This window comes from Antechinus flavipes, chromosome 2, assembly GCF_016432865.1.
Source record: "Antechinus flavipes isolate AdamAnt ecotype Samford, QLD, Australia chromosome 2, AdamAnt_v2, whole genome shotgun sequence".
Classification (NCBI taxonomy): domain Eukaryota; kingdom Metazoa; phylum Chordata; class Mammalia; order Dasyuromorphia; family Dasyuridae; genus Antechinus; species Antechinus flavipes.
In genome coordinates, this window is record NC_067399.1 from 494,792,083 (window position 1) to 494,807,423 (window position 15,341).

At 47.7% G+C, this 15,341-nt stretch overlaps 1 protein-coding gene across 3 annotated transcripts in view; it reads right to left on the bottom strand.

Annotated features, from left to right (window-relative positions):
- Nucleotides 1-376: 376 nt before the first annotated feature.
- CCDC102A (coiled-coil domain containing 102A) overlaps nt 377-15,341 on the bottom strand; it is a 54,404-nt gene continuing 39,439 nt past the window's right edge. Inside the window, exons 9-11 of one of the 3 annotated variants that reach the window (XR_007950942.1) lie at nt 8,762-9,308; nt 1,327-1,397; nt 377-938 (exon numbers count right to left, since the gene is read on the bottom strand). Coding sequence is in view for 1 of the 3 variants with exons in the window: in XM_051979915.1 (XP_051835875.1) it covers nt 9,182-9,308 (127 nt within the window). In the remaining 2 variants the exon portion in view is untranslated. Of the gene's footprint in view, nt 939-1,326; nt 1,434-8,416; nt 9,309-15,341 lie in introns of those variants that run through there. The other 2 variants (XR_007950941.1, XM_051979915.1) reach the window with 2 other exon arrangements.

A 15,341-nucleotide genomic window follows, 5' to 3' on the forward strand; every position in this document is an offset into this window, starting at 1 on the left:
AGATGGATGAGGCGGCAGAGGGAAAAGAAACAGATACTGGCCATTTCTCGCCCAGCGGATTGTCCGACAGGCATTCACGGGCAGGGTGGTGTCTGCCCTCACGCGGGCTTCCCTCCTCCCCCACCCCCACTTCCTGGTTGAACAGGACATCCTTGGGATGTGTCCCCTCAGGAAGTGGGGCCATGCCCCAGACTTGTGCCTAACTCTTTTCAGTTTTCCCAAGCACTGTCAGAATGATTCACTCCCAGCCTGGAAACTCAGACGCTTCCATTAGTAGGTTACACAGGGTGAGGATTTCAAAACCTCTGGACTCTTTTGTACCACTCGCAATTTGGAAAGTGTAGGAAGCAGACTTATTTATTCAAGATCGCTCAGAGATTGCACAAATGGTCATCGACTGTCAGAGCTGAAAGGGACTTAAGAGAGCCTCTAGTCCAAGGTCCTCATTTTACAGAAGAGGTAACAGGCTTGGGAAGGGGCAGTGGTCTGTTCAAGGTCACACAGGGAAAGCCTACGATAAAAGTCTCATCATTTTCTTCCAAGTCCTTTCCCCGTGCCATGCTGTTTTTCCAGAACCATAGTTATTACCATGCCCTAGCCTACACCTTCCTATTGTCCTTCCCATCAGGCTTAGGGAGATGTTTCCAGAGACTATATCTCTGCTGACCTTCCAAGCTTCAAGCGAGGAGATGATCTTGGGCAGGTGCCAGGAAGCCATTCCCTTCACCAGAGGAGAGCCCCACTCCATCTTGGTGTCCTGAAAGTTGGTGCAAGGTTTAAGTTTGCTGAAAACATTACCTATCCCCTATCCCTGCAACCACCTCCCCTCATTCTGATGTCTGCAGCTGGCCCCCTTGCTTTATGGTCATCAAATTCGTCGTGTGGCCAGTTCCTCTCCTCCATCCGGATTTGATCATCCATAAAAAAATTAATGTTCACTGCAAATAAAAAAACACACACAACGGAGGAAGGCTTTTTAGGCAATCAATTAAAAGCCTGAGAGAGAGGGATTATCTCATTGAAATATCAATTTTTAATAACACTGCATCTTTGAGTTCCTCTAGAAAAACTTTTTCCATTTTATTTCCTTGGTTTATGGCTTTTCTTCTACCCATACACTATATAACGGTCAGAGACATTCTCCGGGATAACACCTGGCAGAGTCTAGGGCAAGAGTCAAATGGTTTTTTCGGTTAGAAGAGTTCAGTTCTCTTCTCTACTGCCTTGTGGTCTGCTGGCTCAGCCTAGGAACTGGAACCTTTTTTTGCATTCAGTACGTGCTTAGGCAAATAATTTCCGCTTGTCTTTGCCTATTTCTGTACTTACCAGAGAAATGCGGGGAAGCTGGAGACAGTGCAGAGAAGGATGGAATTGGTCAGAGGTTGGGAAAAAATACCCTGGAGGAGAAGTAAAAGGAATTGGGATGATTTATCCTAGAGAAAAAAAAAGCTCAGTATTACTTAGTGGCGATCTTCAGATTCTCTTGATTAACAACTACTGAGCTCCTACTATGTGCTATCAAGTGTCATGTATGTGTTAGAAGGTTTACAAATAATAAAAAGCTTGTTGCGTGCCCTCCCTTCTGAGTGGAATGTCTTTTTTTCCTTCTCAATAATATTTTATTTTCCTAATTACATGTAAAGGTACTCTTTAACTTCCCCCCCCTGAGGCAATTGGGGTTAAGTGACTTGCCCAGGGTCACACAACCAGAAAGTGTTAAGTGTTTGAGATCAAATTTGAACTCAGGTCCTCCTGACTTCAGGGCTGGTGCCCTATCCACTGCACCATCTAGCTGCCCTTAACATTCATTTTTGTAAGATGTTGACTTCAAATTTTTTCTGTCTTCCTCCCTTACTTTCCTCCTCCACAAGACCCCAACAATCTGACATAGGTAATACAAGTACGATCCTTTTAAACATATTTCCATATTTATCAGGTTGTGAAAGAAAGATCAGAACAAAAGGGAAAGACAATGGGAAAGCGGTAAAAAGTGAAAATAGTATGCTTTGATCCACATTCAGTCTCCATAGTTCTTTCTCTGGATGAGGAAGTAATTTTCCATCCCAAGTCTGTTGTAACTGTCTTAGATCACTGTACTGCTGAGAAAAGCTAAGTTCATCATAGTTGATCATCACATAGTCTCGTTGCTGTGTGCAATGTTCTCTTGTTTTACTCACTTCACTTAGCATCAGTTCATATAAATCTTTCCAGGCTTTTCTGAAATCAGTCTGTTCATCATTTCGTATAGAATAGTAATATTCTATTACATTCATATACAATTTATTCAGCCATTTTTCAACTAGTGTATCCATTCAATTTCCAGTTCCTTGCCACTATAAAAAGAGCTGCTACAAACATTTTTGCAGTGGAATGTAAACAGGATCCCCCTCAATTTTGTATTTTTATCTCAAACACCTAATGGGAAGGTATCTGACATGGAAGAGACATTTATTAAGAGAATGTGGATTTATGGATTGGTCAATTGATCAATTGGTCAACATGGATTGGAATATAATACTTATGAGAAATTCAGTGATTTCTCTTCATTGAGGAGCAAAGGAAAAATGAGCCTGAAATGAAGCTTGAGACCCTAGAAATGATAAGGAGATGGATCAAAGAAGCTTGAGACCTTATAGATGATAAGGAAATAGATCAAAGACTGCTGATTCGTCCTCCTTTCTGCCATAGCTATCAGAAAGGCCCTCTTGATTACCAGGGTAATGTGACAGTGAAATTAGTGAGCAGCCCAGGGTACAGGGTAGAATCTTTTGCAGAGGTCATTTCAGTAAAACAGCCTCTTTTTCTTGAGAAAGCAGCATGGCTTAGGAGATAGAGGGGTGTCCTCTGACCCAGGCAGAGACGATTCTGTGATTGACATGGTAAGGTACTGACCTAACTCACTACATGGTCTGCCTGCAAATTAAATTTAGCTCTTTCTTTGATCACCACAGTATCACACACAGGAAAAGAGGAAGCGGTGAGTTTTCTTCCAAGCAATTGCCAGTGTTTTCCTAATAGTGGAATCAAGAATAAACCAACCCTTAGATGTTTTTCACAGATGGTAGTTCTATCTTCTCCACTGGGAGAAACATTCTTAACTTATCAGCTGCTGCCCAGAGCAGGAACTACCAATTCTCTGGGGCCAGGAAGCTTAGGGATCTGTTTCTTCTATTGCCTCAGCCTTTATCTCCTGGGACAATTGAGATATTTCCATGAATCTGTGGATAGGAGTTTCTACCAATTTCCACCCCCTTACCAACTACTACCTTTCTATCTTCCTCCAACAAACTCAGAGCCAGGGGGAAAACCCAAGGGCAGAGCCCTGGATGGGAAACCTTGACTCCTTAGTGTATTTGACATGATCAATTCTGCATGTAACCTTGGACCTTCGTTTGTCTATTTTGGGGGTGGGGTCAGAGCCGTGGTAATGAAAATTTGGCTCTTAAAATTCATGAGATTTAAAAAACGAAAATCCTTAAGTCTGTTGAAGCCCAGATGATCTACAAACCTGGGTATTTTAAAATATCCTTTCCCCATCCCCAGTCCCATCCTCCATCTCAATAGTAGCTACCTTTCAGGGGGGAGGAATGATTCATGAAGGTGTTTTGCTGTGGGACAGTCAGAAAGCTCCCAACTCAACATCTCTCTCCCTAGGGAAGACTGGTATCAGTGCAGAGCTTCTGGTGAGAATCCTTGTCACATGCTCGTCTCTTCCTCTCCTGGCTTTCTCCCATCCTCCTTTCAAGATTTCCTTTCTGATTCCTTTTGCTTTTCCCTTTCCCTCCCTTCTCCCCGTCTGTAAAAGAAGCTAGCCAGAGACCTAGAATACCCCGTTGTTCTGGCTCAGATATGTTGAGCTTGGTCGGGATGGGCAGCCTCTTGCCCAAAAGTATTGATTTGGGGGCCCAATGAGGGATTGCAGCACTTCCCCCAAAACATTTCAGGGCTGGGCAGAGTATTGGAAAAGGCTGTTCTGGAAGGAGACCCATGACCAGCCCCAGGGGATGACTGGGGGGATGGGGGGGAAAGGGGTTGTTCAGGGAGTCAAGAGGAGGAACCAGCAGAACAAGTAGGTTTGGTTCAGCTCAGCACTTTCCCTTCTTCTCTCCCTCTCCCCCCCATTACACACACACCCCAGAGTGGTAGGAGGAGCTCACAGACAAGTTGTCTGGGCATCTAATGTCCTTTTTCCTCCAGGGTCCTAGCTTTGGAGGAGGAAATATCTTTAAGGGATTTCCTGCTCCTCTCTCCCCCTCCCACTCAGTGCATGAAGCCCCCAGCCTTGAAGGGTGATGGGTAGGGCTGGGGGAGGGGAAGCAGCTGGCATCTCACAACCTTGCAATTAACAGCCAGCAAGGAGCCAGCCTGGCTTGGGAACAGCAGCTGGTTCCCTGGACCCCGTTGGCCTCCCTCCCCCAAGTGCTTACCACTTCTTCAAACATGTGACCCTTTTCTCTGCACATACTCATGAGGCCGCTAAGCCAGATGGGTAGTCAATTCACCTCAACTATTCATCAAGCACAGACTGGGGCAAGTTTCAGAAGCCCTAAGGGACACTGGGCTGGGGGATGGGACTGAGGTAGCACAGGTTATCACTAAAAGATACCGTCTCTTGGGTCAATGCTTGTCTTGGATCAGAAGCAGTATTTTGGCATAGGGAGGAGAACACCTTAATTAGGTCCCTGGTAAGGAAAACTTCTCGGCAAACCATCTCCTAAGCTCCCTAACTCAGGCAGTTTTGCCTGGGGGCCTGTGATCCTTACTTTACCCGAGAGATTTTGGGCTCGGCAGATTGAGAGCTTCAAGTTTGGAGAGGGGAGGGCCTGGAAGAATAGACTAACTGGGTTAGAACTGGAAGAGATTTTCATTCTCAAGGCCAGCCACCTGATTTTACAGAGGAGCAGTTAAGCACCTTGCACAGGTAATGAAATCTAGCCTCAGTCCCTCAAATTTCCCTACTCACACTACCCACTAAAGCAATGCCTCTCCAAGCTCTCTTCCTCCATCACCCACCTTCCAGTCCAACCCTAATCATTCCATTTTCTTTCTTTTCACCAGAAAACTGTATAGGAAGGCAAGCAGAGAAATAGACACAATGGGAAAGAGGAACAAAGGCAGGACTACAGGGGAAGTGGAACAATGAGATGAAAATCCCTTCTTAGAGTTAATCATAAGTAAAAAAAAAATAATGGCTGGTCTCTATATAGTATCTGCCATGTGCCAGACACTGCTAAGTACTTCACAAATATTATGTTATTCGACCCTCACAACATCCCTAAAAGATGGGTGCTGTTATTATCCCTACTTTATAGTTGATAAAACTGAGGCAGGTAGAAGTTAAGTGAATTACTTGGCCAGGGTCACACAGCTAGGTCTCTCTGACCCTAAGCCTAAAACCCTTATCTCCTTTGCTACCTTGCTGCTCTAGTTTGTTTAAAACAAACTGGGCCATTGTTCCCTTCAGTCCTCTCATCGTGACCCTTGAGGATATTCTGTCCTCAGATCTCGAGCTGGAAGGAATTATGGACTCTCTATTTGAGCGTGAGCTCCTTGACAACGGCTCCTGTTGATTTTCTTTATGCTTAGCACAGTGCCTGGCACATAGTAGTCAGTAAGTGGCAAAGTATTCTGGAAGCGTTTCTCCAAAGCCTTTCAGAAAGCTGTGAGTCCAATCTGGGGAGAGGGGAAGGAGAGGAAGGGTAGCCCGACTTCTTTTCTCCTGCTACCCAGAAGCCAGATGGGTTGTACAAGATGATCTTTGAAGGGCCTTCCGGTTATAACTTCCCTCTCTGGGTCTCAGCCTGTGAATCCACAAAGTGTGAAAGGATGATCTCCATGGTCTTCTCTGGTTCAGATCCCTGTGTACCTAGGCCCTATCTTTAGGTCCTTAGGAGCTTCCACTGTGTCTCCCCATCTTAATGGGAGTGGGAGAAAAATACTCATCCAGGGACTCCATTGAAGAAGATGGCTCAGGGTGTGAGAAGAGAAAAAAACAGAGGAAATGGAAAGATGCTGAGGAGAAGCTGTGAAGACATTCTCATTTGGCTGAGGTCTGGCCTGGTACGGAGAGAGCCAAAAGGCATCAGGCGAGAACCTGGCTGCCCTGGCGCTGGCAACTCTCTCTGTCCCAACTGGCAAATGGTCTCTTTTCTGGTTCGGTCCCTCCTCCTTTCCTCTTTCCCTCTCCCTCCCTTCCCCGGCATGGGAAGAGTTCCATTGTGAAGAGGTGATTGCTACCTTTGCGAGCTGCTACTGCTGCTGCCTTTAAGGCTCTCTGAAGCTGATCACTTCTGGCTCGTTCCCTGTTGTAAGGAGGCCATTCCCAACTCATACATGCAGACACGGGCATCATGTGTATGTAGGGCAGGTGAGGTGAAGGCAGAGGAAAGGGGGGATCAGGGGGCGGTGGGAGGTTCTCCTCCCACTTAGGAGATGGGAGACCCTAGGGCTGGGCCCAGGGCAAAATTGTGAAGTTGGTCTACCAGTGTTGCTGCTGCAATGGCCAGCGTACTGGTCATGGAGTCAGGAGAGCTGGGTGCTGCAACACTAGCTCGGAACATTTCCCGTTCTGAGTGTTTCCCTATCTGTAAAACAGCTGGCTTGGACTAGATCCCTTCCATTTTGATGATTCTTTTATCTCTGCCTCTGTCTGCCATCCTTCAACCAACCTATTTCCTTCAACACCCAAGGAACTTTTCCTGTGTTCCGGTGGGAAAAATCTTGCCCTTATCGAGCTGCTGACTAGTCTTACTTAAGGCAGCAAGTGATACATTGGTATTTAGGATTAGGATTACTTCTAGCAGGAACATTTTCATTTTTATAGAAAATACCTGAAGCCAAAGAAAAGACCCAAAAGAATCTGTTAGAGAGAACTTTCAATGGAAGGTGATTGTTGGGAGTGGTAGGATATTAAGGGACTGGGGGACTCTGCCTGGTGTCCTGGAGGGTCAGACGGGGGAAGCAAGCACAAAAGGGAGACTCTGGGGGGCTCAGCTGGGACACCAGCTCAGCCAGTGTCAAGGCTGCTTATAGACTCATGACACATATCAAAGATGGAAGGGCCCTCAGGGACCATTCAGTCTAATTCCTTCATTTTACAAAGCCAAGATTAGCCCATAGGTCACCTGACTTGTAGATCTTTAGTCATTTCACTTCCTGGAATTGGTAAAGCCCAATAAGACCCCGGACTGCAACAGGACATAGCAATCCCAAGCTTTTTCTGAACGGCACCAGAATTCCCATCCCCCAAGATCTCCCCCGCTCTGTCTCCCAATCTCCTAGTGGAGGTGGGAGGTTCCTAGAGATCTTGCCACATGCAAGGAGTGGACAGGGGGCAGCCAGGCAAAGGAAGATACAGCCTCTGTAATTACTGCTCTGTTCAGACACTATCTTGCTTGAGGTGCCAGGGAGTCTGGCGGGGAAATACCAGCCCAGCCTGACTAGGTCTGTTGTGTGTCTGAGAATGTCCCGGCAGCTGAATGGGATGGGGGATGGTAGAAGGGGACCCCGAGTGTGGTGGGGGAAGGAAGACCGCTTCGAGATTTGGCTTTGAAGGTTCTTGCCACTCTATGCACAGGATTTAGGGCCAAGGGGAATGTCTTTTTAGTTTCTCCTTATGGTCAAGTTCCTTTTTTATTTTATTTTTTTATCTACCCAGGGCAGGAAACAGTCCCTCTCCTAGAGAAGGCTCCTGACCCATCCCTCTGGCTGAGCCTTGGAAAGTGGAGGGGACCCGGGGGCAGGAGAACGTCCTTGTGTTTCCCCATCACCCAACACTCCCTCCAGCACCTCCTCTCAAGGAAAATGAGCGTCCAGGAAGAGAGATGTTGCCTCCCGTTTCTATGGCAACAAGCCCCACATTGCCCATAAAATCGGCTTGCACCATCGTTTTTAAATTTTTTATCATCATTTTAGGCCTGTCTCCAAGAACGGTATTAGAGTGGGGCTTGGTGACATGGAAATTGTCAGGGCCCATGTTTTATTAACAGCTTGTCGGGGAAGAGGTGGAGAGGGAGTGGGGTGGGGCTCTTAGAACAATAACCTCCCTGCAGTAGATGTTGGTCTGCCCTCCTCACCTCCATGGTCGGAGGATCATATGCTATCAGCTTTAGAAGGGATCTTGGGAAGTCAGCCGGACCAATCCCTTCATTTTGGGGGGGGGGTCTGGGGGTTCACAGCAGCAGAGCCTGAATCAGGCTGTGGGCTCCTCACCCCCCACATTTCAGGGTTTCTCCCCGAGGATGGAGGTCCCAGATACTCAGGGCGCTATGTCTAGGGCGCTAGCCCCCATGACCTTGAGGGGAGGAGGAAGAGGCAGTGGTGTCTGAGACTGTCCCTCCCATCTCAGAGAGATACTTTCAAGGCCAAAAGCCTTGTTTTTGCCTCCTGTTTTTCCATAGTCAGGCTCAATCTCAGGTGATGTTAACTCAGTTTATTAAAAAAAAAAGTCTGAATCTGTAAAAATATGCTTGTTGGCCCACTCTTCTGTCCCATCAGACCCCTGGAGATGGGCTTGGGATGGTCTTCCCAATGGCTTCCTGGCTCCCTTCTTTTAATGCAGAAGTCCAAAGGGATACCCCAAACCAGGGAGAGGGAGTCCGAGTTAAATCCCCAAATCCTTTTAACAGCAGCCAGCCTCTCCCTTAGTTCATATGTTTATAAAAATAAAACAGGTACAAGGACACACACACTTATATGTATGTATGTATGTATATAAAATATATATATATATAAAATATGTATAATAAAACGCTTCTCCCACCTTTTCAGGGACTTGGATAGGCAGGACTGTGGTTGACCTCAGCTCCCACTTTGCTCTTTAGTGGCCCAATAAAGTCATTATCTTATTTTTAGTGTGTCCTTGTTGACTTTGCAGAAAGTTGAGGGTAGGGTGGAGGCCAGGGGAGAAAGCAGAGGCACAAAGGGGAGCAGGAGGAATTGGCTGGGGGACAAGGGGCATGAACTCTGGCCATGGGGGTCCACTGGATGGCCTCAGCCCGACCCGAGCGGGGTGCACCTATCTCAGGCTGGTGAGGGCCAGGTTTCAAGCAGCTCTGTCCCACTTTGTCCCACGGCTCGCAGCCCCGGGCCGTCCATGTGAAAAAAGACCAGCCGCGACTCCCAGAGAAGGCCCAAAAATGGTCCTCGATGCAGGCTGCACCCTCCCTCCTCCTTCCCGGCCCTAAGGGACTTGGATCTGGAGGTCTTCATCCTCATCCAGGTCACTCGTACCATCCCCAGCTTCTTCAGCTCCAAACCGAGAACTCCGGATCTTCCCAAAGAGGGGGGCGTTCTGCTGCCGGCGGAGCCTGCGGGACCGGGCCAGGAGTAATGAGATGGGTCAGAGACTTGGCAGAGAACACGGGGACAAGTTCTGAGCGCCGCCGGCCCCACCCGGGGCAGCAGTAGCTGCCGTGGAAATGCCCATCAGGCAAGAGGGGCAGCAGGGGAGGGCCCAGGTCCAAATCCTGCCTCTGACACCGGCTGCCAGCGAGACCGGAGGCGAACCTCAGTGCAAAAATGAGGGGAGGGGTCAGTGGGGCTCTCAGCCCAGCTCCAAGCTGGACCATCAACCTGTCCCCAACAGACCCCAATCAGGGAAGGAGCACTGACTGAAGAGAACAGGCACTGCTCTGGTTCTCCATTACCCTGTAATCTCGGGCTAGTCTCTTAGCTTCACTGCGCCTCAGTTTCCTCATCTGTTAAATGGGATTAATTTATTGTCTTATGTCGTGTTTCATTTGTGTCAGACTCTCCGTGCCCCCATTCTTGGCAAAGATACTGGAGCGGATTTCCATTTCCTGCTCCAGCTCAGTCTACAGATGAGAAACTGAGGCAAACAGGGAATTGTCCAGGGTCATGTAGCCGGTGTTTGAGGCTGGATTTAAACTCGGGTTTTCTTGACTCTAGCCCCGGTGCTAGTCTATTTTTATATTCCCCTGTCTATACACGTTGGGTAGTCAGGTAACTCAGGGAATACACTAGCTGTAAAATACAGGGAATATTCTCATCGATATCCCAGTCCAGTGGGTGAAGGCCTGCATACAGTAGGCATTCAGCGAATTTAGGCATTTATCATTGAAATGACTAATAAGAACACTGTTTTAGACAGAGTAATCGGCCACCTACCACAGGAAAGAGCGAGGAGACTAAAATGGGAGGTGGGGAGGAGGCTTCCGAAATGATGGATCAGGGTAGAGGCAGGGAGAGCGGAAAGGCAAGTAGACCGGCTGGGGAGAAGGGGACACCTTGAAGGAATTACTTACTGACTGATGGAGAAAAAGGCTTAATGAGAGGGATGAGCAAAAGTCAACTAACAGTTTGAAACTTGGGTTATTAAGAGTAATAATGCTTATAACAGAGAGAGGAGGTCCCCACCTGGGAGTGTAGAAGGTCAAAGAGAGGATAATTGTGAGGGAGGAAGATCTGGGTGAAATCCTTACTGATTGTGTGATCCTGGACAGTCACTTAGCCTCAGTTTCCTCAGCTATAAGCTGGACGTGATACTAGGATTCACAGGATTGTTGTCAGGATCAAATGAGATCTTATATGTAAAGTGCTTTGGAAATCTTAAAGCACTATAGAAATGGGAGCTAATATTATATTCCTCCTGGAGCAAAGGCAGCGTGGAAGAGGCAGCGGCTCCTGCCTGGCTCACCCCCACCCCCTGCGGCCCCTTTTCCGCGGCTCTGAGCAAGCGTGTGGAATGGACTTGATAGAAAAGACCTGAAATTGCTTTATAGCTTTTTCTAATCCATAGTACTTAGCAGCAGCACATTACAGGCTGGAGATGTTATTTAGGGAGCGGCAGGAGGGAAGTGAGGGGAGGTGGACAAACAAAGAATAAGGCTGTCTTCCGGAGGGCAAGGCCTTGGGCTTGGGAGGACCAGAAATTCCCTTTGGGCCTTAGAGCTCATCCTTCTTATGTCTAGGAGTGGGGGAATGGGGGAAGTGGGGAGGGGGACTGGAGAAAATGGTCTCTGTGCTCAGTTAAAGAGAATGGGTAGTTTGACAGGAGAGGGATGGGAATATACTTTCCACGGTTTTCATTTTATAGCTCTTCCTCCCAATCTTTCTCTCCCTATATAAATGAACACACACATGTGCACTGAAGAGGGACAGCATCTCCTAGGCTTCTCTGTCTCTCTGTCCGTCTTTCCCCTTCAGTAAAAGATGTTTCTCTTTTCTGTCATCCTGTCTCTCCTCTCTCTCTTTTTCACTCTTTGTCTCTCTTCTCTGTCACTGTCTTTCTACTTTCTGTTTCTCTCTTTTCTGACACTGTCTCTTTCCTTTCTGTTTCTCTCTTCTCTGACACTGTCTCTCTCCTTTCTGTTTCTCTCTTTTCTGACACTGTCTCTGTCTCTCTGTCCTTTCTGTTTCTCTCTTCTCTGACACTCTCTCTCCTTTCTGTTTCTCTCTTCTCTGACACTCTCTCTCTCCTTTCTGTTTCTCTCTTCTCTGACACTGTCTCTCTCCTTTCTGTTTCTCTCTTCTCTGACACTCTCTCTCTCCTTTCTGTTTCTCTCTTCTCTGACACTCTCTCTCCTTTGTTTCTCTCCTCTCTGACACTGTCTCTCCCCTTTCTGTTTCTCTCTTCTCTGACACTGTCTCTCTCTCTCCTTTCTGTTTCTCTTTTCTGACACTGTCTCTCTCTCTCTCCTTTGTTTCTCTCCTCTCTGACACTGTCTCTCTCCTTTCTGTTTCTCTCTTCTCTGACACTGTCTCTCTCCTTTCTGTTTCTCTCTTCTCTGACACTGTCTCTCTCCTTTCTGTTTCTCTCTTCTCTGACACTGTCTCTGTGTCTCTGTCCTTTCTGTTTCTCTCTTCTCTGACACTGTCTCTGTGTCTCTGTCCTTTCTGTTTCTCTCTTCTCTGACACTGTCTCTGGGTCTCTGTCCTTTCTGTTTCTCTCTTCTCTGACACTGTCTCTCTCTCTCTCCTTCCCCTCTCTTTCACTTTTTGTCTCTGTCTCTCATAAGAGCTGAGAGGCACCAGAGCCAAAGCTTGGAGATTCTTCACTATCTTTTGGTCCAGCCCACATCTGACTTAGCCAAAGCAGTGTAGCCAAGTGGTATATCCTCACGACTCGTGGCCCTGATCCACAGTACTTCTCATTACACCACCCTGCCAAGCCTATCTTCCCTTCAGCCTCTCAGTCTGTCCCGGATCAGAAGCTTTACAACTCATTTGTTAGGGGATAACTGTGTTTATGTAGCACCTTAAGATTTGCAAAGTTCTTTACAAATATTCTTTCATTTTATCCTCATAACAACAACCTTCAGAGGTAGGGGCTATTATTATTCCCACATTACAGTTGAGGACATTGGTAAGAATACTCTAACAGGAGCAATTATCTCAACCCAGAGTGATAGAAGTCAGGCTACCTTGGGGCTTGTGGGGGCTGAGGAGCTGCCCATTCTCTAGTGATCCCTGTGCCTGGATCTGGGCCAGATGCCTTTCCTTCCTCCAATCAGGATGAGTGAGGAAGGAGGAAATAGCCCAGGACATAAGCCATTTCCCACTAACAAGCTCCAGGAACTCCCCTCTGCGCTCAGAATCATATTTAGCCTCTCTGTCCGGTATTCAAAGCCCTGCACACTCCGCTGAGCCTTGCCTTCTACTAGTCCCCAACATTTAACTCTCAATGTATAGGTCATTTGATTTGAAAGAATCTTGGAGATCACTTAGTCCAAACCATTTCATTTATAAGATGAGATCCAGAGGAATTTCGTTCAAGGTCACCCAAAGAGTTAAGTTTTGTAAGAAAAAAGAAAAGCCAAGACCCAAATTTAGGGCTTCTGATTCCAGCAGGAGTGCGGGAGTCTGCACAATCCCACCATCTGTCCAGTGGACCCCTCCATTCCAGCCCGGCCAGGCTCATTATAAGTCCAGCTCTTCCCCTTTGTCAGAACATTCTCCCTCTTGGGGCACTGACTTCCTTCCTGTCCTCTCTGCTTACCCAAAGGCTGCCTGTTCATGAGGGTCTTCCCCATTTTACTGACATCAATCTCTCTTCTCTGAATGCTCCCACAGCACTGGGGGATCCACACCCGTGTCCTGGGCATGTTAACCGGATACGAATTGTTATTATGACTTCACTTCATCCCCAGTGTCTGTCTTAGATGTATTCCGCCCACAGTATAGCTGTGGTCCTCCGTAAACACTCAGAGCCCCAGATGGCCTTTTTGGCTCCCTGAAGGGGGAAGGTGACCTCTGGAAAGTGCAAGGACGTAGAGAGGAGATGGAGCAGGAACAGGGGTGTCGGGCGCTCTGTCTTAGCGCGTTTACTTTCCTGTTGTCAATGGAAAAGCTCCCAGCCTCCTCCCAGGCCCTCGCTCTTCCTCGCATTAAAATTCCATCGGGCCAAAATTTACGAGCCAAACTTCAACTCAAAGCCACTCGATTGATGGAGAGGGCCCCCCCTTCTCACCCTCCTCCCCCCCCAACCCATAACTCTCCCGGTAAAGTGGCCTCAATGGCTGCGTCTTTACTGGAAGGCATGAATTATTAAGGGAGGGGGGAAGGGAGGGGACCAAATCTCCATTACTCCTGCATGATTTAGTGGCGCTGTCCCCAGAACATTAAAAAACAAAAAGTTGAAGAAAAAAAAAAGGGAAAACCACTTGGTAGCCCCTCCCTAGATGAAGGCACTTCAGAGCTTAGATCTCATTGGGCCGTGGTCCATTTCAAGGGGATTTATTGCTGAAAAGGCACTTGAACACCAAATAAAATTTAAAAAAAAATCTTAAAGAACTTTTTAAGAGCTAGAAAATGGGAGATCTTAAAACGTGTAGAAACTCCTTTTCTGTTTTTGCAACCCTAAAGTGTTTTCCTTCAGGGGGTGTGGGAGCCTAAATAATCCACTGGTACATGAGATCTCTTCTCTTTTGGGGCACAAGAGATGAGGACTCTCCCCAAGAAGCAGGATTCAGAACTACACGGGCAGCAGACCCAGTGGAAGAGTCTCCTGGCAGGGCTATGACTTGTATGTGAAAAGGAGACACCGAGACCTTAAGCTGGCAGTGCCCAGGGACCAGGTCAGGAGGCTCAGGAGGAGCAGCCAGCCCAGCCCGACTGGAGATGGCTCTGTGAATGTGGGCCTTCCATCGGGGTGAGCCCTCCCCTGTTTGAATGCTGCTCTCAGAAGTTTGGATGGTTTATTAGTCATTAATATCTTAGTTTACGGGATCCTTTTCAGATGATTGCTGGGTGGGAACAGATCTAGGCAATGAGACACAGAAGGGCCATTTGGAAGAAGGGCAAATAAGAGGGAGCCAGGGAAGGAAGCTAACATCTAAGTATACTCTCAACTCTCTTAGCCCTTCAGAGATCCCTGTCCAAACATTTGATGTCTTAATGGAGAGAGTACTGGACTTGGAGTAAGATTAGGCCTGTGTGCGAGAAGGTTCTCATCATGCTCTGTCTGCTCATCATGTCTTAATGAGAGATGCTATTATTATCCCCATTTTACAGATAAGAAAACTGAGGCAAAAGGAGTCAACTGACTTACGCAGGATTCACACAGCTACTAAGTGTCTGAGACTACATCTGAACTCATGTCTTTGTGATTCCAGGCCCAGAACGCCATCTACCGTATCACCGAGCTGCCTAGGTGGGGGGAATAGATGTTTTTCTTTCATTTTTGGCTGAGGCAATTGGGGCTAAGTGACTTGCCCAGGGTCTCACAGCCAGGAAGTGTTCAGTGTCTGAGGCACATTGGAACTCAGGTCCTCCTGACTTCAGGTTCGGTGCTCTCTCCACTGCGACCCCTGGGGAGTAGATTTTTAAACCGGCCAATCCTGCTTATGGAAATGAAAGGTCCCATGGGGTGGGGAGGGGGGTTCTTGGCTCCAGGGACATCACTGTTGTCACCCACCAAGGATCTTGGAGGGCAGGGCCTGAGCAGGAAGCGCTGAGCTCCATTTACTGGTGAAAAAGGATGAACTGGGCCCTCTGTGCTCTCTGACCCTCCTGTACAAGGACCTCAGAACCCTCTTTCCTGAGAGGTTCCGATGGGGAAACAAAAGGCGAGAAAGGCAGAGAAGAGCTCTGGGGCTGTAAAGGAGGCCTTAACTCCAGTCCTTAAGAAGGGATGGGACGGGCCTAGCAGGGGCCTGGAGAGATCTAGGGACAAGAAGGGAGGTCTTTGTTTGTTCTTTCCCAGAGCTTCCCCTCCCCTTTATGTAGAGATGCTTCTCTGGTTTTTGAGAGGCAATCAGGGTTACGGGCCTGTCGAGGGCCGCACAGCGGGCGTCTCTGAGGCTGGACTTAAAGCCCCAGGCTCCTCACGCTCTCTCCACTGTACCACCTAGCCACCCCTGAGTAGAAGGCAAAGAAACGAG